Below are 25924 nucleotides of genomic sequence, written 5' to 3'. Positions count from 1 at the left end.
TCCTTATCTGAATCTATGTGAATCAGGATTTTGTTGATACTTTGCAACCAAAAACACGAGTAATTTAGGTCCTGCACTTGTTGAAAGGGTAGTAGTCATATATAATCCCTGGCTTAAAATTTTTATACCCATCAAATAGCTTCCTTATTCTCATTGATTTCATAATAATTGACTATAAAATTCACTTATAAATGTATTCTAGTTACTAGTAGTAAGATCTAATTAAATTAAAAAAAAAAGACTGGCTACTAAAAAGGTTTGGAAACCACTGGACTATATAATCACCAACGTTTTATTTTAGGATAGATCCCTACTTTTGAGGGCTTTCCAGGTGGTGCTGGTGGTAAAGAATCAGCCTGCCAATGCAGAAGATGTAAGAGACTTGGGTTCAATCCCTGGGTTGGAAAGATCCCCTGGAGGAGGGCATGGCACCACACTCCAGTATTCTTGCCTGGAGAATCCCATGGACAGAAGAGCGTGGTGGGCTAGTCAGTGGGATTGCAAAGAGTTGGAAATGACTGAGGGTCTGAGCTCACACACTCCACTTTGAGTTGCTCTAAATTTCTCGGGAACTTCAAATCCTTTAGGACCTCAAGTCCAGTTGAGCCCCTACTGTAAACATTTCCCAGAGTGCCCTGGGATCAAACATTCCTCACACCCCTTGGTGCAAAGCATCCTGAAAGCTGCTGTCCATCATGCTAGAACACGGTAAGCCTTCCAAACATTCACTAAATACCCATTCCTCTCTCTGCTGCCCCTGGAGAGACAACTGTCTGTACTGGGAAAGTCCCAGCTTAGCGGTGAAGAAACTGGGATGTGTGTCTCCAGTCTGCATTCATTAGTTGCTTGTAGCCTCTAGTGAAAACTTCACGTGAAATGTCTCTATTCCACAATTTTCTCATTCTGGAAAAGGATGAAAACAACCTGTGTGTGTTGTTGACCTCACGAGTTTGTTAAGAGGATCAAACAACATTTTGGATGTCACAGAACTCCTACCATTTAAAGGAATCACTCAGGGACTTCCCTGGTAGTCTAGTGGTTAAAACTCCACACTCCCAATGCAGGGGGCTGGGGTTTGATTGCTGGTCATCCTGGTCTGGGAACCAAGATCTTGATGCTGCATGGTGCAGCTAAAAAGAAATAATATAAATAAATACTCTACAAAATAAAAGTTAAAAAAAAAAGAAGTAACCATTCCCATTTGAGCAACTGTTATCCACTTTGATTTTTTTCAGCTGAAGGGCCTAGAAACTCAGGGGGGCAGGAGAGTTGATTCAGGTATCAGGTACAGTCTTGGGTTCACATGCGGGCCCTCCTCCAACTCACCGGGTCCTCTGGCCTGCATAGCTCTTCAGGTGCCCAAACCCAGGTTCTGATCCTGCTGGGTGAGCCGGGCCCGCCCCCGCCAGCACCCACCGCCAAAGTCCTTTTTCTGATCTTCCAGTGCAGTCTTCACCCCCTCCACCCACTCAAGCAGGCCTATTCCCTGCCCAGTCGCCTTGGGTGGTCCTGCCAAGTCAACCAAGTTACCTCTGCTCCTTCAGCCTCCGCTTGACCCTTGTTCCTGCTAGATTTCACCCATCATTTCTTCACCCAGCTTCCCAGGTGGTGCTAGTGGTAAAGAATCCACCTGCCAATGCAGGAGATGCAAGAGTTGCGGGTTCAGTCTCTGGGTTGATAAGATTCCCTGGAGGAGGAAATGGCAACCCACTCCAGTATTCTTGCCTGGAGAATCCCATGGACAGAAGAGCCTGGCGGGGTACAGTCCATGGAGTCGCAAAGAGTTGGACACAACTAAACACAACACCCCCCAGTTTTCCCCTCCTGACCCTTGACAATCAGTTCACTGCCACTCACACACCATTGACCTTTCCTGGGTGTTTGGCCTCCCCATTAAACTGTGGGTATCACAGGCCCGGAAGGGTACAACCATGTTGACTGTTGATGAGCTTGACTGCCAAAGGCTGCACTTAGGGCTTCCGTGGAGGACAGAGCCTTTTTTCCCAGCTGGCTCTATATCACCCTCCAGTGTGACTTTCTGTCCCCTTTTCCATGCCACCATTGCTCAGCCCCTGAAGGAGAGGAGGCAGACAGGAACTGCCAGCCTGCCCCAGCTTTCCTGGGGCAGGATAGGAGGTGGGTAGTATGTGTGCCATCTCTGCCTCCTCCAACTCTGCCGCCCCCCTTTCCCCCATTTGAACCCTTGCTCCATGGCTTTTCTCAGCCTGGCATCACCTGTCCCTCCTACCCCTATCTGGAAGCTCATAAAGAACAAACAGATTTGGGGCCCCAATGCAACCTTTTAATTCCAAGCAGAGTCCCCCTCCCCCAGCATGATCTCACACACACACACACACACACACACACACACACACACACACACACACACACACACAATGAAAAGGGATCTCAGGGTCTGGGCAGGAACAAAACCCAGACCCGGGCAAAAATATATATATAATTATATACACATGTGTATTTGGAGAGAAGAAAAGCTGGGAATGTGATTAGGGTAGGGCAGAGAGTTAGGTGAGGAAAGCAGCTGGGGGTGCCCCAATAAATTACATTCTTTAGAGAGCGTGGTGGGAGGTGCACGGGCATGGGCAGGACTGGTGGCCAGGACTCTCAGCCTGCCTCCTGATCCCATCCAAGGGGATGGGTTCCGCCCAAGACCTGGATGCTAGAAGGCAGCATTCTAGCCAACCCTGCCTGCAGGCTGATGGTGGGTTGGGGGTCTGTATAAGCAACATCTCCACTTAATGCCCCAGGCTTCTGGGGAAGAAGCCACGGGGCTGGAGCAAGAGGCTTCGAAGCTTGGGGGTCGCAAGGGCAGGGCAGGGTGCGAGCTGGAGGACCAGGTGGCCTCCCTGCTGGAGGCTGAGAGGCGGGAGGCCCAGGTGCAGGGGAACCTGTCCCAGGTGAGCTGCAGAGGAGTGCTTGGGTACACACAGGGTGCTGGGGTGCTCTCTGCCTACCTGGCTGCTCCCTACCCTCATGGGACCGCCTATCAGGCCCAGGAGATCTCCCCACCCAGCAGACAGGCCTGACCACTAAGTGCCATGTTCATTTCTCATCACTCTCTTCTGGGGACATTCATGTGGGAGTGGGGCAGGGAGAGGATGCAAACATTAACTCTGTGTGTGCTGGAGTCCACACTGGGCTTGCCCTGTACTGTGAGGACCAGGGATGAGAGAAGGAGGCCCCCCTCCCCCGTCCCAGCTCATTATGGGAAAGAAAGTCCACATCCCACAACCTCAACACAGCAGAGGTCTTGCTCCCCCTCAACCTGGGTGACGGAGCCAACCCCACCCCTGCGCCACCTCTCTGCTCCCCCCACCAAGAGATGATGCTTTGGGGTCTTGGGACCCCAGCTCCAGGGTCCTGAAGCGGCAGGGGTGAGGGTCAGTCATGGAGTGGGTGGGGGCCATCAGAAGAGAGACGCCTTTTTCTTGAGTTCGTTTCGCTTCCACAGAGCCAGCTTGCCAAACTCTTCAGGAGACATGGAGAAGACCCTAGAGAAGTCTTCCGCTGACAGGTGCCTCTGTGAGGGGACACACGGAGGCAGTTTAGGGGGAGGAGGCATGGGTGGGGCTGGGCGGAGTGACCAGGAGGTGGTCCTCCCCAGCAGGCAGCCCCTCACCCACCCAGCACAGTGTCCCTGCATACCTCCAGCCTCATCCGATCCACACCTGGAGGCAACTTGGTTCGGCCCCTATTGGTCACCACCAGCATTTCATAAGGATAGATCTGGGGGTTGGGGAGGAGAGAGGGCCAGTATTAGGCTCATAGAGGTGCCTGTCAACCTTACCCCTGCCTTTCCCCAGGCCCCCTTATCAGCCTGCAGGGGCTGTGGGGGCTCATGCCATCTTGCCATTCAATTTCCGTGCTGCCCCTCCCATTAGCCCGGAGGACCCCTCAGTGCATTCACTTCTCTGGCTTCTCCCCAAGCGGGCCCTCCCCCGCTAGAGACGGTTCTGTCCCCTGCCCGCCACCCCCTGCCTCTGCCCTTGCCCCTCACCTTCTGCTCCAGCACACAGGGCAGGGAGTTCCCCCGGTCCATCCTCCCCCTCTGGCCCTCTCCATTCTGGGGAGACCAAAGCCGCAGTGAGCCAGAGTGCGGCAAGGAGACCTCCCCAGCCTCTTCATGTGCTTCTTACGACCTCACCAGGTGACTCCGTGGCCCCACAACCCCCTCCCCCAGCACTGCCAGTCTCCCCATCCATCCGTGGCTTCCATGGTCCACATGTTCCCCTCCGGAGGGCACTCACCTGCAGGCCTGCGGGAGAGAAGAGTCATTGTTCAGAGGTCAGCAGGCCTCCAACCTGCCAGTTCAGCCTCCCCCACCTCCAGCCACAGAGCTCTGCCCACATGGCACACACAGGCTGCCCCTGGGGACTGCTCAAGCCCCTTGCCCAGCATCATGTCAGCCCTATCTCTCACCTGGGCTTTCAGCCTCGCTCCCAGATGGGCTGAAGTCTGTAGACTGGAGCTGGAAAGGACACAAAGGGATCAGAGGAGATGGGAGTGTACTGCATCATTCCCCTTCACCCCCTGCCTGCTGCCCCGCGTGCCCGAATACCCCATCCCTCACGGGCCCCACATGCCCACTCTTCCCCAGCAATCTGTGAGTTCGGTGCTGGGACCTTACCCGGCTCAGGGTGGTCCTGCCATAGGCGGGGAGGGAAGAAGATTTAGACGTTCCCGTGTGCAAGGCTGGAAGAGAGCAGGAGGCCCCAATTCAGTCCCTTTGGCCTGACAGTCATTCCTGAGAGTCATTCCTTGGCCTCCCCTGCCAGAGGCAGGGCCATGGAGAGGGGACTTGGGGGAACCCAGTGGACCTCTTTCGGTTTCCAGCTCCTGCCTGTTACCTGCAGCAGGTAACATCATGCTGCAGTTCTGAACTGCCCCTAACGCCTTCCCTCTCTTTAACAGACGTGCGCAAAATGGACATTTGGGCCAAAGGCCCAAGTGCTCAAATTCAGAGTCAGATGATGAGCTAAGTCATGTCTGACTCTTTGCGACCCTGTGAACCGAAGCCTGCCAGGCTCCTCTGTCCATGGGATTCTCCAGGCAAGAATACTGGAACGGATTCCTATTCCCTTCTCCAGGGGATCGTCCCAATTCAGGGATCAAACCCACATCTCTCGTCTCCTGCATTGGCAGACAGGTTCTTTACCACTAGCGCCACCTGGGAACCCTAGGTGATGAGGCTCACCATGATACAATGAACCTCTGGGATACAAAAATAAGTCTAAAATAAGTCAAAAGAATCGAATTATTACAGTTTTATGTTTAGCAATGTTAGTAATCAAATTTCAAATGCCTGATGTCATAAAACAGAAGCAGTAGTTCTCCCAGCACTGTCAGCTGCTAGATGGCACCACAGTCGCTTAGACTCAATTGACATTCCCAGATTAGATGTCACTTGCCGTTAGTCATCTAATAATATCACTAAGGGTTTCCCTGGTGGCTCAAATGGTAAAGAATCCTCCTGCAATGTGGGAGACCTGGGTTTGATCCCTGGGTTGGGAAGATGCCCTAAAGAAGGGAACGGCTACCCACTCCAGTATTCTTGCCTGGAAAATGCTATGGACAGAGGAGCCTGGCAGGCTACAGTCTGTGGGGTTGCAAAGAGTCGGACATGACTGAGCAACTTTCACTTTCACTTCCAATACCACTAAGCTTTCAAGAACTACAGCTTATAATTCAGGAAAATTGGTTTTCAGTAACAGGTTTCCTAGAAAGCTTCGTTTGGGCTAATCTCAAAATTCCTTCCTCACCAGAGGCTAGACCTTGCTGGCATTCTATAGCAATTGTTTTGACCAGCAGTTTTTTTTTGTGCATGAAAGTTTAGCCTGTGAGGAATAATTGTTTTCTTCAAACATTCTCCTATAAGATATGTTATTTGGAAATTTGTGAGAATAAAATGCCTTTTGTGGAACTTCGTTTTTTTCCCGTTGATACTTCTTTACTTTTATATAGAGAACTGTCTGCTTTCACAACCCTCATTTATTATTTTTAAATAATATTTATTTATTTAGCTGTGCCAGGCTTTAGTTATGGCCTGTGGGATCTAGTTCCCTGACCAGGGATCGAACTTGGGACCCCTACATTGGGAGTGTGGAGTCTTAGCCACTGGACCACCAGAGAAGTCCTTCATTCATTACTGAAGTACTTTACCTTTGTGATAATAAGTATGCACTTCTCCTTCAATGGACTAGTAGAATTTCAGCTATAAGATTTTCACTCCTAATTACTTCTAGATAGATTATTTATGTTTGAAAGTGACCATTAATTTCAACATCACCATTAAATCAGAATGACAAGCCTGTTCATAATTCTGCAATTGTCAAGGCTGATCAGCTATGCTAGTAACCTACGCAATCATATGACCATTGGTTCCCTACAAGTTCAGAAATGCCAACAATGATGCTGAGGCAGGCGTTTCGCTACTCAACTCTGCAAGGCCAAATGCACATTAAAGAGCTAATTTTGCCTGACTAGTTAATCCTGGTGGAGCATGAGGGCTGAATCCAACCTCCAGGGCATCTCTCTCTTTCTGCCTCATTCTTCAGCCTTTAACTATTCTACATTCTCTAAAAAGGCCTACCATGACTCTTCCCACCCACACTGAAATCATCTGGCTGAAATATGACTTCAATGACCAGGTGGATTGCCCAGCCATATGTGAGCCTTAACAATTCCTTGAGTCCCCCAGCCCAGTGATCTTCACTTCTGCTCCATAGCAGGCAACCCCTTCCAATGGTCAGTTCCTGGATCCTGTTGTCCACAGCGGCTTCACCTTGACATTGAAGCCTGGGTATCCCACTTTGGAGTCACAGTGCACTTCTTTGTTTGAAGCTTTCCATCAGCCACATTCCTGGCACATCTATTGGTCAGTCTCAAGGGGCCTCCAGCATCTGTATCCCCCACGCTCCCCAGACCTTCAACCTGTGACTGAGCATATAACCTCGAGTATTTTGTGTTTCCCTGGTGGCTCAAACAGTAAAGACTCTGCCTGCAATGCAGGAGACCCAGGTTTGATCCCTGGGTTGGGAAGATCCCCTATAGAAGGGAAGGGCAACCCACTCCAGTATTGTTGCCTAGAGAATCCCATGGACAGAGGAGCCTGGCGGCATGGGGTCCCAAAGAGTCGGATATGATTGAGCGACTAACACTTTTACTTTTCACACTTCCATCCACATTTAGCAGCTCATCTGGCCATTTAGTCCCTCAGCACCTGCCTTACAAAACTCTAACCCTGGGACTTCCCTGGTGGCCCAGTGGCTAAGACTTCATGCTCCAAATGCAGGGGTCTCGGGTTTGATCCCTGGTCAGGAACTAGATCCCACATGCTGCAACTAAAGATCCTGCATGCCACAATGAAATCCTACCTGCCACTGCTAAAACCCAGCACAGCCAAATAAATAAATTAAATATTTTAAACACTTAATATGAAAAAAAAACTCCTCTTGTTAAAACACAAACAAACAAAATTTGCATCAACCTTGAGCTCCCCTTCAGCCCGTAGGCTATGGGAAGCACCACCCCATGTGGATGAGTATCACTACAGACCCTAAACCCTCTACCCAGTCCCCATTCCCAGCAGAAACTGTTCTGAACCTTCACCACTCTCACTGAGCCTCTCACTGAGCCTCTCCCTGAGCTCAGTGTGCATGCAGGCTAAGTCGCTTCAGTCGTGTCTGACTCTTTGCAACCTCATGGACCGCAGCCCATCAGGCTCCTCAGTCCATGGGAATTCTCCAGGCAGGAATACTGGAGTGGTCTGCCATTCCCTTCTCCAGGGGATCTTCCCAACCCAGGGATCAAACCCGGGTCTTCTGCATTGCAGGCGGATTCTTTGCCCAATTTCTCATGTGACCTGCTCCCAGGTCCAAGTCCCCAGACTCTTTCAAGGGCAGCCTCCTGCATCCTAAGGCTGGGTCTCTTTCCCCACTTCTTCCCAGCCAATGCTCCCAGGGGATCATAGTTAAATGCTCTTCAAGGTACAGCCCTTGGTGCCTTGTCCTTCTCTCCCCTCTCTCTACACAATGAGATTTTTCCTCATGGTCCCACTACCACATATAAGCTGAAGATTCTACCTGAGCCCTGACTCGCCCCTCAAACTTCCAACTCAGTCAAACTCAGCATCCCACTTACATGCACTTAAGACCCAACGTATCCCAAACCAATCTCTTCACCTTTCCCCTGACACCTGCCCCAGGTTTGTAATTACCCAGAACCCAAGGCAAAACCCTCCACTCATCTCTCCCTCACTGCCCAAATCCAATCAGCCACTCAGTCCTGTTGATTCCATCTCCTCTACAGATCTTCCTCAGCTTATGATGGAGTCATGAAGCCCATAAACCATCGTAAGTCAAAATGCATTTAACAGGGCTTTCCTGGGGTCCAGTGGTTAGGAATACACTTTGCAATACAAGGTATTCCGGTTCGATCCCTGGTCCGGGAAGATTCCCACATGCCACAGGGCAACTGAGCTTGTGGGCCACAACTACTGAAGCCCATGCACCCTAGAGCCTGTGCTCCACGATAAGAAAAGCCACTGCAATGAGAGGCCCTTCCACCACAAGTAGATTAGCCCAAGCTCACTGCAACTAGAGAAAGCCTGTATGGCGACGAAGACCCATCACAGTCAAAAATAAAATAAATAACATTAAAAAAATGCATTTAATACACTGAACCCACTAAACATCAGAGCTTAGCCAAGTCAACCTCAAACGTGCTCAGAACACTTACAGGAGCCTACTGCTGGGCAAAATCCTCTAACACAAAGTCTATTTTACAATAAAGTGTTGAATCTCTCATGTAGTTTACTGCATACTGTACTGAAAGTGAGAAACAGAACAGCCATCTGGGTACAGAATGGTTGTTAAGTGTACGGGTTGTTTCCTGTCTTGATGGTGTGGCTGACTGGGAGCTATGGCTCACTGATGCTGCCCACCCTCTCAGGAAAGCACCGTAGGACTTCCCTGGTGGTCCAGTGGCTAAGATTCTGGGCTTTTTGAGAGTGTGGGTGCGGGTTTGATTTCCTATGCCACACAATGTGGCCAAAAAAAAAAAAGTCAAGAGAGCATCATACTGCACATCACTAGCCTGGGAAAAGGTCAGCACTCAAAACTGGAGGTACAGTTAGTTTCTCCTGAATGCATATTGCTTTCGCACCATTGTAAAACTGAAAAATTGTAAGTTCAGGGTTACTACTATACAGACTGTGTCTGTATAATTCTCAAACTCATTCCCTCTTCCTTGGCCTATGAATATCTTTAGCCTTTACCCAGACAACTGGAAAGGGTGGCAGATTATCTCCAAAGATGGCTTGCAACATCATCTCTGAGCCTGTGTGCCCTTGTGTGGTTCCTCTCATCAAGAAGCAGAATCTCTTGCCTCTCCCTTGTGTCTGCGGGGCCTGATGAGCTGCTCTGACCAGAAGGCACTGGAAGGATGCCCTATGGCTTCCAAGGCCAGGCAGTGAGAGGCCTCAAGCTTCCAGTTTGGGGTTCTCAGATCTGCCCCCCCTCCTCTCCAGCCACCATGTTGGAAGGAAGCCCAGGCTAGCCTTGGTGATGAGTACTATGGCACCAAAGCCCTGGCCACTCTACCACAGACTCTGTGCTCTGTATTTCCAGATTTCCAGAGGCCCTCTCCGCTGGCTGGATGTTTGCTGCCCCTGGCCTTTGTTCCCACACCATCCCTGGGATCTTCACTGCCCTTCTCCCCCATTCACTGTGTCTCATTCTGCAAGACTCCAACTCTGGAACCCAGGCCCTGTCAGCATCCTTTCAAAGCATTCCAAATGTAGCTCTCATCTCCCAGCACCTGCTATGCTATGCTAAAACCCCAGTTTCCATGTTACTTCTCCCCATACCCTGAAGCTACCAGGAGGCAGCACTATAGTGTTTTACTCTTTATAGCCCCGGGGATCAAGAACATGGTGAAGTGTGAGTTGCTCACTCAGTCATGTCCGATGCTTTGTGACCCCATGAACTGTAGCCCACAAGGCTCCTCTGTCCATGGGACTTCCCAGGCAAGAATACTGGAGTGGGTTGCCATTCCTTTCTCCAGGGGATCTTCCCAACCCCGGGATAGAATCTGCATCTCCTGCGTCTCCTGTATTACAAGCAGATTCTTTACATTCTGAGCTACCAGGGAAGCCCTAAGAATGTGGTAGATACCCAATAAATGCTTGTTGAATTAAATGAAATGTGCTAATTCTGTTTTAACTGATGCCATTTTTTGTCATCTCATTTTGTTCCATAGCTGGTGCTCTTGCCCTAAGGAGAGTGTGAGCACCCTGAGCCAGCACCGGAATCTTCTCCATCTCGTACACCCACAGTAGCACAAGGCTGGGCATGTGACAAATTCAGCAGAGTATTTGATTCAGGGTCTAGCCAGGCGATTCTGAACCCCCTTGGTGACACTCACAGGTATGGAAGGGTGTCCGGTCGGGCAGAGAGCGGGTTTTCCTCCGGATAGGCAATGACTTTTCCATCTCTTCTTTCAAGATCATCTTTCCCAAGTTGGAAGTAACCTGGGGAAGGAGAAAGGAAGATGGATCCAAGGCAGCATCAGTACTTGTTTCTTTCTTTTTCTGTTTTTAACTTTTTTGACTGCATCGCATGGCATCTGGGATCTTAGTCCACTGACCAAGGATCGAATCCATGCTCCTTGCATTGGAAACATGGAGTCTTAACCACTGAACTGCCAGGGAAGTCCTGATACTTGTTTTTCATTTCCAAAAGGTTTGGAGTTGGGTATAGCACAAGCAGGAGTGGGGACAGAGTTCCTGAAAGGCTGGGTGGTAGCCAAGAGCCCATGGAGCCTGTCCTTCTTGTGAGAAGCTCTGCCACATTGAGTCTGGTCACCCTTGAGAGCAGGGAGTCAGACTCTGCCCCAGGGGCCTCTGCCTCCCAGGCCACAATGCCCAGAGCACAAACCCATGCCACCAACAGTGGCCTTTCTGTGACTCCCTGGAGCCCTTCTCTCTGCTTGGAGGCCAGCAGTCTGCTCACTCCTTTCTCCTCGTCCCATGAACTACTGTGGCTGCTGAAGCCTAGCACTGTCCACGCCACCCTTTTCTGTGCTTTTGGTCCTAATCGTAAGTGGTGTCCCCCACAGTGACATGCAATCCCTGTGTCCCTTCCAAAGCATAGCCTGACATTCCGGCAAAGAAAGGGAATTCCTCACATGTTCTGACCAGTATGCTCTTCAGACATGAAGTCACTCAGATCAGAATGGAAGACACTAGAAAGATGCCCTGTGGCTTCTGAGGCCAGGCTCTGAGAGGGCTGGTAGCTTCCAGTTTTGGGTTCTCAGATTGCCTCGCTCCTCTCCAGCTGCCATGTTGGAAGGAAGCCCAGGATGACACAGGGAGGCGGGCGGGGGCCTCCAGACGCTACCTTACTGAGTTCCTCTCTCTGCCGCTCCCTGAGAGCCTTCATCTCCTCCCCGGAGTCGTCATCCTCCTCCTCCTCCTCCTCCTCCTCAGCCCCCCTCCTCGATGCCTTCCGCTTCCTCCATTCTGTCTCTGGGGAACACAGGCAAAAGCAGGCACATCAGTCAATCAACCACACACTCAACTTGCATCTCTCTAGGGCTGCACCTTGAAGGGAACACTGCAAACCATTAAAGTAAAAGTAATGTTTTCTAGTCTTGCAGTGAAGCTAGGTAGGCCACACATGCTCACAAGACTTAAAAGTCACTGGGGACCAAGACCTCGTCTCATTTCTCTTTCTCTTTCCAGAGCTCTCATCACAGAGCCTGGGACACAGTAGAAATTCGACAAATGTCTGTTATGCAGTGAAAGAAATAAACGGAAATAAGAATGACTAACAAGCAGGGTCATTTGCACCAAGAGGGATGGGAATGCTGCGGATGGGGGAGCAGGAGCCTGGAGGGTTCATGCAGGGGTTGGGGGTGGGTTCCTGGGGCTTCAACCAGGCCAACGAGGCAGTGTCTATGCCTCCCTCTCCCCTCTCCAGCAGTTTCTCCTACCCACAACAGCCAGTGATGGGGGGCATGGCCAGTAGTCCGTTTCGATCTTGGCTGGCTGATTGGGGTCAGGAGGCTGGGCTGCAGGGAACTTGGAGGACTCGATGATGAGGTCCTCAATGGGGTGCTTGCTCTGAGGGCTGCCTCCCATGGACTCTGCAGGGGTGGGGTGGAGGTCAAGGTCAGCCTGGGCATACCTTGCCCAGCAGGCCACCTCCCACCCCAGCTCCCCACTCGCTCACGTCTCCCTCTTCACACCTGTAAGATCGTGGATACAACAGCAATACATGAGGAAGAGCAGAGGGCATGTTATGAACATCTCTGCTCCCTCCCACCCTCAGTGCAGCCTCCCAGCAGGTGGCGGGAAAGGGGGTGCTGGTCCGTCAGGGGAACTCTCACCTCTCTGCTTATAGATGGGGGGCTTCTTGTAGATATTGGAATCTGGGCGAGTGGTCTCTGTGGAGAGGGAGCAACAGTGGATGAGAAGGAGGTGGTGATGATGGGGAGGGATGACAGTGATGATGATGGAAAGGCTGGGTCAAAGAAGGGAATGGAGACATGGATTGGGAAGAGGTAGGAAGTTCTTGGGGCCTGCCAAGAGCCAAGACAGAACTGGAGATCCTAGAACTGTCCCTCCCTCAGGGATTGGGATGTTTTACACTTTTCTGTCTGGGTGGGAGGGAAAATGCAACAGGTCTACTCTCTCTGGGAGCTCTGCCTGGGTTCCAGCATTAGCCAGTTCTGGTGGTGTGCATATACTCCAGAGAATAGGGGACTGAGAGTAAGGCAGTTGGATTCCTGAAGGAAAAAAGAGGTCTTAGGGCAAGAATGTAGCCACGCTGACAGTAAAACCTACCAGGATGGTGGAAATGGGGCAGGCTGGTCCGGGGGGTCCCAGTGGTTCTGGGGGCTGAAGCCTGAGAGATGGTTCCAGGAGACCGGCTCTCTGCCCACACCTGCAGAGCAGAAGTGTGGTTCACTGCAGCTCCCAGGTTCCCCACCCTACCCCTTCACTATCTTGGTGCGCCCACCCTAGCAGCCCACACGCCCCCAACCCCAGGGCAGAGGAAGGCTCTCCAAGGACTTGAGCTACTAATGGTGCCTGATCCAGGAGAAAGGATTAAATGAGATCTTGGGTCAGACACAGATGCACCCAGAGCTGGCCAGTGACAGGACAAGGTCCTCTGATTCCATCACCCCCTAGGTTCTGCCGAGCCCAGCCTGGATGTATATGGGGCAGGGGTTAGCCCCATCAGAGCAGGGCTGGACCACTGTCAGGTGCGGGGCAGACTCACCTCTGGGGATGGTGGGGGGGATGTGGATTTGGGTGACAGCGAGCGCTGTGAATGGAGAGGAGGCTGGTCAGAGCCACAAGGGTGGGATTAAACCCTCGTCCCTAGGACCCCAGGTGGACCACTTCTTCCCCCGTGCGGAATCCTGCAATTGCTCCACTGATTTCTGGGCCACCTCTTCTCTCCCAGTCCTTGCCAGCTCTCAGGGCTGGCCCTCCACCCTCTCTTTCCCGAAGAGGGTCCTGAAACTTTCCCGAGGACCCATGAAGAAACGGAAGAAGCTGAGGATTCTGGAGCAGTGTCCATGTGCTCTGAGGGCCAGCTGAAGGTGGCTCTGGCCCTGATCCCACAGCTGAGCAACAACAGGAAGGGACAAGACCCACAGTATCCAGGATGGAGTCGGGGCCCCTCGCCAGGCATTTAAGTCTCCCCATAGCCTGGCCCTCTCTCTCCACTCAGCCATGACACGGCCCTCTTCTCCAATACAGTTTACAAAGTACCTGTCCTGAGTTATCTCGTGCATTTGACAACCTGCTGAGGTGGACCGGCAAAGGTATCACTTCTGTTTTGGAGGAGGGGAAACTGAGACCACACCATCACACAGGTCACACTCAGCTAGGACTTCCGGCCCCCGACTTCAGGCTGCTAAACTCGGCCTCTGAGCTGCTGGCTTCTGCATGCTTTCCACAAATTTTCTTACTTTCTGCCCACTCGCGCCCCATTCCTACCTCACCCCACTCTGTGCTGCTACCACTCAAACATGGCCTCTCCTGCTCTCTACCTGGAACCAGCTGGAGGCCAGTCCATCTCCTCCTGCTCTGCAGTACAAATACTCAGTCACCAGCTGACTGTTGATTCCCATGCACAGGTTCTCTTTCTTGTTTTGGTGTCTGGCCTCCAGGAAAAAAAGTGTGAGAGGGATCCTGTCCCCCACCCAGTGCGGCTGGGGAAGCCCTTGCCCTAATCCCGTCCAAGAGGACCCTCCCACCCTTTACCTCCCGGCTTCTGGGCAGCTCCACATGTTCCAGCAGAGAATAGGTAAAGTGGGGCTCATAGATCATGAGGTCAGGCCTCTCGATGTCCAGGATGGCCTTGTCCTTGGGGATGGCAGCCAAGTCCTTATAGCCCAGCACTTGATTGTCCATCTTGGCCTGAAGGGAAATGGTACCCATGGAACAGAGGAGCCAAAAGCCTCATCTAGAATACTGACCTTACAAACCTGATTTGCAATTTATTAGGAAGAAGATGGGCAGCCATGATAGAGATCAGCTCCTATAAGTTATCATTTCTGTTGTTTTAATTCTAAGGGTTTAAAGTGAAAGTGTTAGTCACTCAATCCTGTCCAACTCTTTGTGACTCCATGGACTGAAGCCCACCAGGCTCCTCTATCCGTGGGATTCTCCAGGCAAGAATACTGGAGCGAGTTGCCATTCCCTTCTCTAGGGGATCTTCCTAACCCAGGAATTGAACTTGGGTCTCCCGCATTGCAGGCAAATTCTTTACCGACTGGGCCACCAGGGCAGCCCTTAAGGGGTTTTCAGTTCAGTCACCGAGTCGTGTCCGACTCCTTGCAATTCCATGGACTGCAGCATGCCAGGCTTCCCTGTCCACCACCAACTCCCGGAGTTTACTCAAACTCATGTCCATTGAGTCAGTGATGCTAGAGTGATCTTAAAACAAGGATAGTCCTTCACCTAGCACTTTGGGTACAAGGAGACAGGACCAGACCAGAAGGAGGGGGTACGTGGAATCTTCTCTGGATCTGGGGCTTTCGCTGCTTGCCAGCCCTGGCAGGACCATCGTCGTCTGAGTGACGCTGCCCAGCACACAGCCTGTCCCCAATTCCTCCCTCCTCCCAGCCTGAGGACGCTGGTGGCCAACGGGTACTCACCACGATGCTGGAGGGAGAGCCGGGAACACTGGAGTCTCGGGAGGAGCTGACGCTCCCAGGGGAGGTAAGTGGTTGCTGGGGAGAGCGAGAAGGCAGGCAGGTGGGAATGTGCGTGGGTGCCAGGGCCGGGCTGGAGCAAGCGGGCTGGGGTAGGGGAGGGCTTCCCTAGGCCTCCGGGGCCCTGGGGTGCGGTGCCACGGGAAACCACCAGGTGGCACCCTCGACTCCCGGACCTGACCCTCTGCAAGGAGCCTGGCCCCCACCACGTGCCCCTCTGTCTCCAGCACCCCACTGCCCCGGCATAGGTGCAGCCCCGCGCACCTTCTGCAGCCGTTCCATGCAGCAAGGATGTGGACGGTCGGATCACTCTCGGGATCCTGTGCGCGAGGGGAGACGACGCGGGCGTCAGGCTCTGTCCGGCTCCTGGGCACTGCGCGCTCGGGGCCGCGAGAGCAGAGAGGGCGCTCCCCCAGGCTGTGGCGCCCTCATCCCTCGGTGACTGTCCAGGCTGCTGGCTGAGTGCAGGGCCTGGAAGGGGAGGGAGAACGTGCCAGCCGGGGCTGTCAGGCCCCGCAATCTCCGAGGGCGGGCGGGGGCGAGGATAGCCCCCCTCTGGCCCCGCGTGTCTCCGGGGAGCAGTGCTTCGGCTTCTGCTTTCTCATTTGCTCAGCCCGCGGGGACAGCGAGGTTGCCTGTGGCCTCTGGCGAGACGGGAAAGCGGACGGGCTACACTTGTTTTTAAGCCATTGTTCTCTGGTTGGAAAGGAAATGACGGCAGGGGTCAGCCGTTCCCAACGCAGTCTCCACATTCCTGCTTCCTCACACCTGCCCTGCCTGGCCGGTGGTCAGTTTCAGGCCCAGGTTCTCATTCCCTTGCCATGGCCTTTCCCTGGCTCTGTTCTTGGCCCGTTCCCCCTCTCCTGCTTAACCTACTGTCCAAGGTACCACACCTTCTCATAGCCCAGAAAGGTGTGGTGGTTTTTGTTTTTAATTTATTTTTTTGCCCCACATTATGGCATATAGTATCTTAGTTCCCCCACCAGGGGATGGAACCCATGCCCTGGGCGTTGGAAGCACAGAGGCTTAACTTTCCCTGGACTGACAGGGAAGTCCCCTGCCACCCCAGAAAGCTTTACACAGGTCTTAGTAATACTATGAGGTGGCTACAGTAGGAGGGAAGGACAGAGCAAAGGCAACTTGGTGGGAAGCAGTCAAGTCACTGACTGGGGACTGTCTCTCTGCCCTGGGTAGGATCCCCGCCCAGTGGAGAAGGGAGGGGAGCCACAGCCCCCTGTGCCCTTACAGCAGGCAATCTCACTTGTGGGCATTTGGTAAAGCACCCTGGGGACCAAGGCCACATCCCAGTTCCCTACCATCTTCGAATGCCTGAGCTGAGGCTGTCCTCTCAAGTACTACTGTTCTGCAAGCCAGAGCCCCCTGGTTCAGCAGGAAGGCCTCCAAGCTGGATCCTGGGGAGCTGGGTCCTATCTGCTGCAAAGATTAGGAGTTCCCCTGGGGGCACAGCCCAGGTCTCCTTCCTCAGTAACTCCCTTAGCAATCCTCCCATCCTCCCCACACACCCCTGGACCGAACACATAATAACCATTCATTTAATGCCTGGCTGAGTTTCCAGTGTGATGGTGACAGTGGCACTGTCTTCCAGCCGCTGGCAGTAAGCCACAGGATGAAGAAAGCTGATGGCTACAAAAGCTACAGGGAAGAGGCAGCAATCATATAGTGGTTAAGAGTGTGGGCTCTGGACTGGAGTGCCTGGGGAGAGGAGGCTTGGCTACTCAGCAGCTGTGTGACCTTGGGCAAGTGGCTTACCCTCTCTGTGACTCACATTCTCATCTGTAAACTGGAAGACGGTCACAATATCTGTGTTATAGGGTTGTTCTGATTATTAGGCAAGTTATAACATGTGAAATGTTTGAAATATAAATTCTATGTAAAGCGTTAACTACTATGATGTCTATCTCCCTGAGGACTGATGAATTTAGATGGCTTTTTCATAGCCACTCTTTGCCACAGAAGGTCATGAAAGACAAGTCATTGGTGCTTCTAATCTTATCTGTTACTCTATATCAGGCCATTCTATTTCTCACTGTCTCTCCATCACCAAACTGCCTACTTGAGCATAGGCAGCTCACTCCCACTCCCCTGCTTTTGTGCATGCCCTTGAACTATTCTCCTCTCCCAGATCCCACCCATCCTTCAAGGATCATCCTTAACACTTCTCCTCTAGGAGACCTTCCCAGTTATTCTAGTCCTCACTGATAAACTCTACTCTGAATTCCAGTGGAACTTAAAAAGAGACCATGTAACTCAGTCCTTGATTATATGTTGCCTGACATGTATTTTTGCTAACTAGAATGACTGCTAATTTCTATAATAATAATAGCTATTTTTTTTGAATACTCAAGCTGGTTATTTTGACAAGCGCTTTACAAGGATTATTTTATTTCATCCCCCTAACAACCCTATAAGGTAGACCTGTTTTACAGGTGAGAAAACAGAGGTTCAGAGAGGTTAAAAACTTGTCCAGTGTCGTGGAGGTAAAAATGACTGTGTCTTCAGCACTGGCATGATTCATAGTGCCTTCCCAGTACTGTGTCAGGTTCACGGTGCAGACAGACTAGCAAATGCCACATTTCTTAAGTCTTTTTGGAATTTTAGAGTCAAGCATTTCTAAACGAGACTCTGACCATCAGGGTTACACTAGGTATTTGGTGCCCATGCTGCTAAGCCTATTCCAGAGCTTCATCTTTCTCTTGCTTTCTTAACACTTACTTTGTAATGCTTTTAACTAGGTGTCTGAGGACCAGAATAAATTCTAGTATATATTCAAAGAGCTATTAGCTCCCTCTCACTCCTCTTTCATCTTTACCTTGTTAACAGACAGTATCAAAATACCCATACACTTGACTTAGCCCTAGAGGCAAGCACTTATCCATCCACCCACCTACCCATCCATCCATCCACCCATCCACCTACCCATACCTACATATATCCACCTACCCACCTGGTTGTGTATTGTTTTATCCATCCATTCACCAAATACTTTCTGAGCACCTATTCTACAATGACCACAGACCATTATGTTCTTATGGAGAACAGAATGATGAGTCAAAGGAGCTAAGCTGCCCCTCCAGAAATGAAGCCATGTGTATAGATAATAGCCATGCAAACAAATAGTTACATATGCCAGATAAGATAGTATAAGGGGTGATGCAGTGGTTAGAGCTCTGCACTCCCACTGCTGAGGGCCAGGGTTCAATCCCTGGTTGAGGGACTAGGATCCCACAAACTACAGGGTGCAGCAAAAACAAAAAAAGATGGTTTAAGGGGCTGTGAGAGGTCACAGGAGAGAGGAATCACTCCTAATGGAGTATAAAGAGGGGGGAATAAAAAAAAATTCTTAGAGGTGTTGGTGGTTTTACTCGCTAAGTCATGTCTGACTCTTGCTACCCCATGGACTGTAGCCCACCAGGCTCCTCTGTCCATGGGATTTTCCAAGCAAGAATACTGGAGTCAGTTGCCATTTCCTTCTCCAGGGGATCTTCCCTCCCCAGGGATCGAACCTGCATCTCATGCATTGCGGGCAGATTCTTTGGTAACTGAGCCACAAAGGAAATCCTTTCTTTGAAGGGGAGGTATTTAAGGCAGGTCTTGAAAGGTGCCTAATTGTAGATCTTGCAAAAACTAAAAAGGGATCCTTGGAAGAGAGAGCAGCATGATGGAAACCAGAGACACGGCGAAGCACTATGTCTGTCTGGGGACAGCAAACATGGCTGAACTGTGGAGCTCAAGAGGTTGAGACAGTTTTAGGGCAGGAGGCTGGGGACCAGATTGTAGATGCCTCAAGTTTAGACTAGAGGATTCCGAATATATTCTGTGTGCAACTGAGGCTATGGAATGCTTAGGAACATTTTTTAAAATTAAGAAGTGATAGAGCTAAGCAGTGCTTTGGGGAAATGAGTCTGGCTGCAGACTGGGAGATGGATTAGACAGGTCCACAGAGAGACCAGCCAGGAAGTTATGGCAGTAGTCCAGGCAGGGGATGGTGAGGCTCTAGACTTGGGCCTGGGGCTGAAGAGGCAGAATGTGAAAAACAGAACTCGATCTGGAAACCCCACCAGAGGGAGGAGCAGGTAGTGATAGGAGAAGGGGAGGCAATGAGTTCACTTCTTGCCAGGTTGATATTGAGGTGGGGGCAGTAGCGGGAAACACAAATTTGGGAGCCATTTGAGCTAAAGGTAGTAGTCTGCACATGACCTTGCCAATGGTGAAAGAAGATCAAAAATAGCATTCTGGGAAGCACCTAGAGGACTAGAAGAAAAAAGGAGCTAGAGATGGCCTGAAAGGGAGGGCGAAGACAAGGGCAAAGACCGGACAATCAGCTCCCTGAGGGCCGGGAGTATACCTAGTGATTCTTTGTATTTTCAGTAAAGGACCTAATAAACATTGAAGGTGCAATAAATATTGAGAGAAAGGGTGGTGTGTGCTCATGCTCAGTCATGTCTGACTCTTTGCAACCCCGTGGGCTATAGCCCACCAGGCTCCTCTGTCCATGGAATTTTCCAGGCAAGAATACTGGAGTGGGTTACCATTTCCTTTTCCAGGGGATCTTCCTGACCCAGGGATGGAAGCCCTGACTCCCAAGTGGCCTGCATTGCAGGCTGATGCTTTACCACTGTGCCACCTGGAAAGAAAGGCATTTGGGGAGGGAAAGAGGGGTTGAGAAAGAATGTCATGAAGGAACTTCCCTAGTGGTCTGCCCATCAGAGTGCTCACTGCCCAGAGAGGGAGGGGAGGGGGCCACCGTGAACCAGGTCACAGGTTGCAAGGTCTTGAACTGTGACACCCCCCCCCCACTCCTCCCTGCACGAACACGGTGCTACAGGCGCAGCCACTCAAATGATTCAGAATAACGATGTCCCCGCTCTGGCCCAGGCCCCTTCTCCACAGCGCCCGGCTCATCCCTTGGGCTGGGTCTCCTCGCCTTCTGCCTTGAGCCACCTTCTCTCAGGAACCTGCACACCAGAGCCTGGTGTGTTGGAAAGCACTCTGCGGCAATTGTTAATACCTTACCCTTTCGGGGACATGGCATGTTAATTCGGGACTAACCTTAAGGAGTGAAGGTCTTACTAGTGAAATATTAAGCCAGCAGAGAAAATGTTTTGGGGTGGAGTAGGGGCTTGGGGGGAGGGAAGGGCGAGGGGGAAGGGAGGGACGGAGGGAGTGTTTTCGTAGCTTCTCTCAAATCACGTCTTACGCTCGCGAATCGCTTACTCCACCCACGCGTAGCCCCTCCCAAAGCCAGTTTCCTCGCGCGTCCGCACCAGCTGTCCCTGCTCTGTCCGCGCCTGCTCCCACCCCGTGCACATCCCTTGTCTCTGCACATGCACTCCCAGTTCCCGGCTGCCTCCGGTGTACAGACCAAGAGGGCAGGCTGCAGCAGGAAGGGAGGGCGCAATGGGAGGAAAGGGAAAGCGCCGCGGAGGAAGGCCAGCCCAGGTGGCGGAAGGGCCATCTCAGCTGCGCCGCGGCTCCCAGTCCTTCCATCTCCGCCCCACCCTCCGCCAGCTGTGCATCTGCGCCTTATCTGAGCCCCCAGCCCGGCCCCACCTCACACCGCCCGCCCCGTCTCCATAGCAACTAGAGCCGCTTGGCCTGGGTGATAAGGCCCGCCCATCCATCCCCGCGGGAGCCGGTTCCAGGTAGGAGCTGAACCTGCCTCGGCTCCCTGGACTTTGAGAAATGGAGGCTCGACCGACAGGCCCGCGGTCTGGATCCTCTAGTCAGCTTTCCCCCGCCCGCGTTCTAAACCAACCACCACTAGCTCTGGGCCAGGGACTTGCACTCATCCTCTCTAGCTTCACACAAGCTCACGTCTCCCCATCAGGCGACGAGTACACGGCTGAGAGATTGACTTGCCAACTCCCCCCGCCCCTACCCCCGCACCTCCCCATAAAAGCCAATCTGGAATTCCTACCCAGGTCTATCTCGGGTCAAAGTCAATGAATGCTCTTTTCCGTGGGTCCCCAAGATCCCACTTTAATATGGACTTGGGATTTGGGGTCCCGTGCGCTAACCTTACACTGCGGAGCCACCAAAATCCTGCTCGCTGAACTGGCCTGTGGACAAGGAGCAGAGAGGCTGGGGGTGGGGTGGGAGAGGGTTGGCTTACGGGCTCTGTGCCCTGGGGCAGGGACAAGCCAGGCTGGAGGCTGGCTGTGCAGACAGTAAACGGGTTACGAAATGGGCAGGCTGTCCCCGTAGGTTGGGGGTCAGGTGGGCACGATTCTACTCCTCTCCTGTTTCACCAGGTTCAGTTACACTGTCCCTGCCTGCTTCACCCCAGCTCTGAGTCCCATCCTGCTCTTTCTGCTTTCCGTCCCCTTTTTCTTTCCATTCTTCATCTTTCTTCCCTTGGCTCTGTTTCCCTTTCACCCTCTCCCCCTCCCGGCCCCACCCCCGCAGTTACTGTGGCAACAACTCAATGCCAGAAATAAAGGCAGGATCCAGCTAGGTCACCAGTTTCCAAAACAGCATCCCAGGGTGGAGAGGGGAAGGGTGGGCCAGAGCAGCCTGGCCCTACAGGGGAGGCCCTGAGGGTAGGGTCTGTGTCTGTGTTTGGGTAGGGGGGACACCCACAGTTGCCCCTCAGATCCTCCTACTCTGGGGTGGTGGTTCTTGGGAACATCCCTTGCCAAGCCTGAGCATGCTCCTTTTTAAGGCTGTTGGGAGTACCCACTCCCCTCCTCTCATTTACTCCTTCTTCCCCACCCCCATTTTTAAGCCCTGCTCTATCTGCTAGGAGTAGGGTTGAGGTTCCTCTAATGCCAACCCCCAACAGCACCCTCTCACACTCTGGTGAAGCATCATCACGCAGGGGCAGGAGGGCCCAAAATCTGGGTCCCGTCTTGGGAACCCACCTGCTCAAGGTCCTGCTGCCCCTTACTTCTGATGACAGCAGGGCCCGGCCCTAGGCTCCCCCTTCCTCCCCGCTCCCCTAAATATGCATCTCATCTTCCGGTTTCTTTTAGCTCTCTCTTGGGTTTCTGTATCCTCAGTCTACACCCCCAGCTCTGAAGAGGCTCCTCTTTCTACCTCCCCCAGCCCCTCAGGTTTGCTTGGTCCTCAGCTTGTTCCTGCTCTGGCCTCTACTTATAGTCGGTTCTGTTGGCAGGTGGTCGTGTCACTTTAACCAGCTGAATGGCTAGGGCTGGGGGAGATGCAAGGGAGATGGCCTCCCAAATTCAGTTTCCTGAATCCTGGGGGCATCCTATTCTGGTCTTTACATACACGCATAAGCTCCGAAGGAGGAATTCTTCAGACCTGCACCCCCAGGTGGACAATTTGGCTCAGGTGTTGGACACATGGCCGTGGCAAGGCTGGCAGCACGGAGGGCAGACTCCCCCTTAGGGGCACAGGCACTTCACCTACACAGGCAGCCCCCGCCGAAACACAGTTGCAGAGCAAACGCACGCTGCTTGCAAGATCACGCCCCCACTTTCCCAGCAAGGCCCCCCACGCTGCCATGTGGTGCCTCTGACACCCGCTCACACCCCCTACCTTGTCTCCTGTTCTCCACGCTCACAGCCACCTGCCCCATGGGTTGACACCCCCTCCCCAAGCACGTGCATGGCAAGGCACACAGAGCCCCCACTTACCCATCCCGTGGGCACTCCCCATGTCCCCTCCTTCCCAAAGCAAGACTGCACGCCTTTTCCCATACCTGTCCTTTCTCCCCTGACTCTCGCATCCTGGCAACCCAGTCCCCTGGGAAGCAAACACTCTGCCCCCCAAAGGGCAGGGAGCCTGGCCTGCCAGGCAGAGGGAGGGGCAGAGCTAGCAAGGGGGTACTTCTGATCCTCCTTGGGTGCCTTTGCATCTGCTCAGCTCCTCCTCCCCACCCACCGCCCCTTCAAGCATTTCTACAGCCCACACCGGGAGAGCACCGTAGTCAGCCCTGCGGCCACGCCCTGCCACCTAGCCTGGCCAGCTAAGGGCTGGAAGGGGGCTCCTTGGGCCCCTCCCCCAAGGAGCAGGCCCCACACCAATGGCACTCAGGCCTCCGAGTGAACTACTCCCCTCTCAAGAGCATCTGTGGCAAGGTGGCAGGAGACTGGCAGACTGGCAACCCCCACTCCCCTCCCATCATTCAGCAAAGAGAGAAAGCTCTCTAACCCACCCAGGCGACTCACCCCACCCCCCACAACCCACCATCATTGGGACTTCTGGCCAGCATAGCTAGGGGAAGGGAGCTACTCGGTGATACTGTGGCTCACCCCAGCCCCCAAAATCAGAAGGAGGTGGATCAGACCAAACCCAGCTAGCCTCAGGGTCCAGCCCATTCTCCCACTGAACAAGGGGCCACAGCTGACCCCTCCCCAGGGACTCCTGCCCCCACTCAGAACCTCACTTCCAGGCAGGTGCTGTAGCCAAAATGCCCACAGAGGAGACAAGAGGTGGGGAGGGGAATGGGGGAGGTGTTGGGGGTCCTGCCACCTACCTCTTCCCAGACACTGAGGCCCAGATGCTCTGAGGCCCCAAGCCGGCAGGGGCAGACGCAGATCCGGGGCTGCAGCTTTTGCTCAGAGTCCAGGTAATAGGAGACTCTTCCAGGAACCCAGCATGCTTTCCCGGAGCACAAATAACCAGATAAAAGCCGGCTTGGGGTGGGCGAGTGGGTGGGGAGCTGGCGAAGGAGGGGACCTACCCTCTGGGCCCCCACTCCCTCGCCCCCACCCTACTCCTCCGCTGATCCCGGATCTCGATCCCTGGCCAGGCTGGAGGGCGTGTATGTGGGTGGGCAGGCCAGGCAGACAGCGTCGGCGGCGGCGGCAGGGCGGGCCGCAGCTCCCCACTCCTGCACCCTCCCCACCTCCAGCTGATAGCGTGTGGCTGCTGGCCTGCGGGTGTGTGTTTGTGTGTCGGCTCTTCCACCTCGCTTGCTCGCTGCAGCTCAATCCATTTCAAACAAGAGGAGCATTAACCGGGCATCATGACGAAGCAGAATCGGAAGCAGACTCGGCCAGCCACTGGCCTTTTTCCCTTTCCCACACCCACCCCCTGCCCAGCAACACTCATGCTCACACACACAGCCCTTCGAGCCTCCTAAACAGCCAGCGTTTGCATGGGGGACGGGGGTGGGGGCTTTACTGATCACAGAAGGGGTGACAACACTTGATTTCTCCAAGCACCTGTCTCTCCCACTCATCACCCACTACCAGCCAGGCCTCTGGGGTCCCAGCCTCCCCCTACACTCCCCCACCCCGGTATGAAAGCCCGTAGATTGAGAAGGGGAGGGGTGGGTGGGCTGGATGCCAGAAGTGGTTAACTCTCTCCTGGGGAGGTCAGAATGGGAGGATTTAGGAGACCAGGTCCTCAGGACAAGAGACCAGGTTGGCCCTTCCATAACCCAAATCTCCGGGGGACAGAGCACAGCAGTGGTTAGTGGGAAGGACGCAATTCTCTCTCCAGGGCAGGGTCTTCAAAAGAGAAGTTCTTGCCAGGGCATGCCCAGGCCCCTGCGTAGAACTGTGGGAACGGAGACACTGGGGAATCCACCCCCCACTCCGGGACCCTGTCATTGGCCTTTTGGTTCCCTCTGGGCTCAGAGCAGAGTCTGGTTCATGTGTGACTCCCAGGAGCAGGTGAGGGAACCCTGCCAACTGACCCTGGCCCCAGCCCTGCCCCCTCTCCACCTCTGTGCACTTGCCTACCTAGGCAGTCCTTACTGTTGCCCTGGTAACCACTGCCCACAGCCGTTCAGCTGATGCTATCAGCTGTCGTTGGGGAAATCTAGAATCTGGGGAGGGGGCTCTGGGGTAACAGAATGGAAAAATCACAGGGGGAGGGTCTTGAGGAGACAGGTGAGAGTGTGCTCCAGGACTTCTTTCTCAAAGAGAGAAGGGCAAGAGAGGACAGGTAGGGACAAGAAGGGAGAGATGTGTCTGGGTTAGTGGGAGACAGAGAAGAAAGAATCCTGAAGGATGGGCTCCAGAAAGAAAGGAGAAATTAAGACGACAGGTTGCTGAGTGGCTGAGGAATAGTGGAAAGAATCTGGGCTTAGCTGTTGGATGTACCGCAGAACAGGGAGACAGGGAGAAACACAGGATCCATGGAACCATGAGAAAAAGGCCAGGAGATGCTGCAGGAAGAGGTGCACCCGTGACGTGGCAGGAGCGGGCCACACACCCAGCAGAGGGGAACCAGGCCTTTCTAGACAGCCAGCCTGGCCTCTCAGCTTTCTAACCCTGCAACCCAACCCTTATTGCCTTGGCCCCACCCTAGTCCTGCACAGCCTGTCTCCTACTCCAGGAGACCAAACGTCAGATAGCCCTTTAGAATTCCTCATTTTTTTCCCACTACTTCGGTTCCTTCTCTGTTTTCATGTGCCACCCCCTCCCCCAGACCCCATTCCAGGAGATTCGCCTTCCGGTGCCAGGGTCCCCAGAGGTAGGGCTGGAATGAGCTGTCGCCAGGAAAGACAGCTGGGGACAGGGGCCTGGAATGAGGTGGCTCAGGAGGAATGGATGGGAGCGGAGCATTCCCCAGGGAAACAAGCACCCTGGATAGAGAGTGAGGGGGCCGAGGGGAAAGGGCAGGGGGAGGGGATGGGGGGTCTCTGGTACCTTCAAGGGCCTGGGGCGTGGGGCAGGAGCACAGCGGCTTCCTCGGTGACATACACCTCCATCCCTCGGCGCATCTCCTCTCCGCCTCC

At 53.3% G+C, this 25924-nt stretch overlaps 1 protein-coding gene across 7 annotated transcripts; it reads right to left on the bottom strand.

Moving 5' to 3' along the window:
• Positions 1–2280: 2280 nt before the first annotated feature.
• Positions 2281–25905, bottom strand: DMTN (dematin actin binding protein). Of its 7 annotated transcripts, XM_081513460.1 has the most exons (16): positions 23711–23868; positions 15514–15720; positions 15193–15267; positions 14297–14452; positions 13305–13349; positions 12866–12965; positions 12409–12465; positions 12013–12165; positions 11418–11545; positions 10444–10549; positions 4649–4713; positions 4441–4489; positions 4269–4276; positions 4019–4084; positions 3667–3747; positions 2281–3541 (listed from the first exon to the last, which is right to left on the bottom strand). In XM_081513460.1, the coding sequence occupies exons 2-16, from the start codon at positions 15529–15531 to the stop codon at positions 3428–3430; spliced, it is 1221 nt and encodes a 406-aa protein (XP_081369586.1). In that variant the 5' UTR covers positions 15532–15720; positions 23711–23868; the 3' UTR covers positions 2281–3427. The 7 variants fall into 7 exon arrangements, 4 of the variants coding, with proteins under 4 accessions (XP_081369586.1, XP_081369608.1, XP_081369597.1 ...); XR_014060449.1 differs by lacking the exons at positions 4269–4276; positions 23711–23868 and adding an exon at positions 25836–25905; XR_014060442.1 differs by lacking the exons at positions 4269–4276; positions 23711–23868 and adding an exon at positions 24924–24963.
• Between the last annotated feature and the right edge of the window lie 19 nt (positions 25906–25924).

The sequence above is a fragment of the Giraffa tippelskirchi genome, chromosome 1 (assembly GCF_054371585.1).
Source record: "Giraffa tippelskirchi isolate mGirTip1 chromosome 1, T2T-mGirTip1v1.2.pri, whole genome shotgun sequence".
Taxonomy (NCBI): Eukaryota; Metazoa; Chordata; class Mammalia; order Artiodactyla; family Giraffidae; genus Giraffa; species Giraffa tippelskirchi.
Note: the sequence above shows the minus strand (reverse complement) of the source record. Positions and strands in the feature narration are given on the sequence as shown.

Coding starts and splice junctions, on each gene's coding strand:
- DMTN (XM_081513460.1), bottom strand. Junction 13,350..14,296: donor AGCTGCCCAGAAGCCGGGAG/GTAAAGGGTGGG, acceptor CTCCATTCACAG/CGCTCGCTGTCACCCAAATC. Junction 12,466..12,865: donor GCCCCATTTCCACCATCCTG/GTAGGTTTTACT, acceptor CCCTCTCCACAG/AGACCACTCGCCCAGATTCC.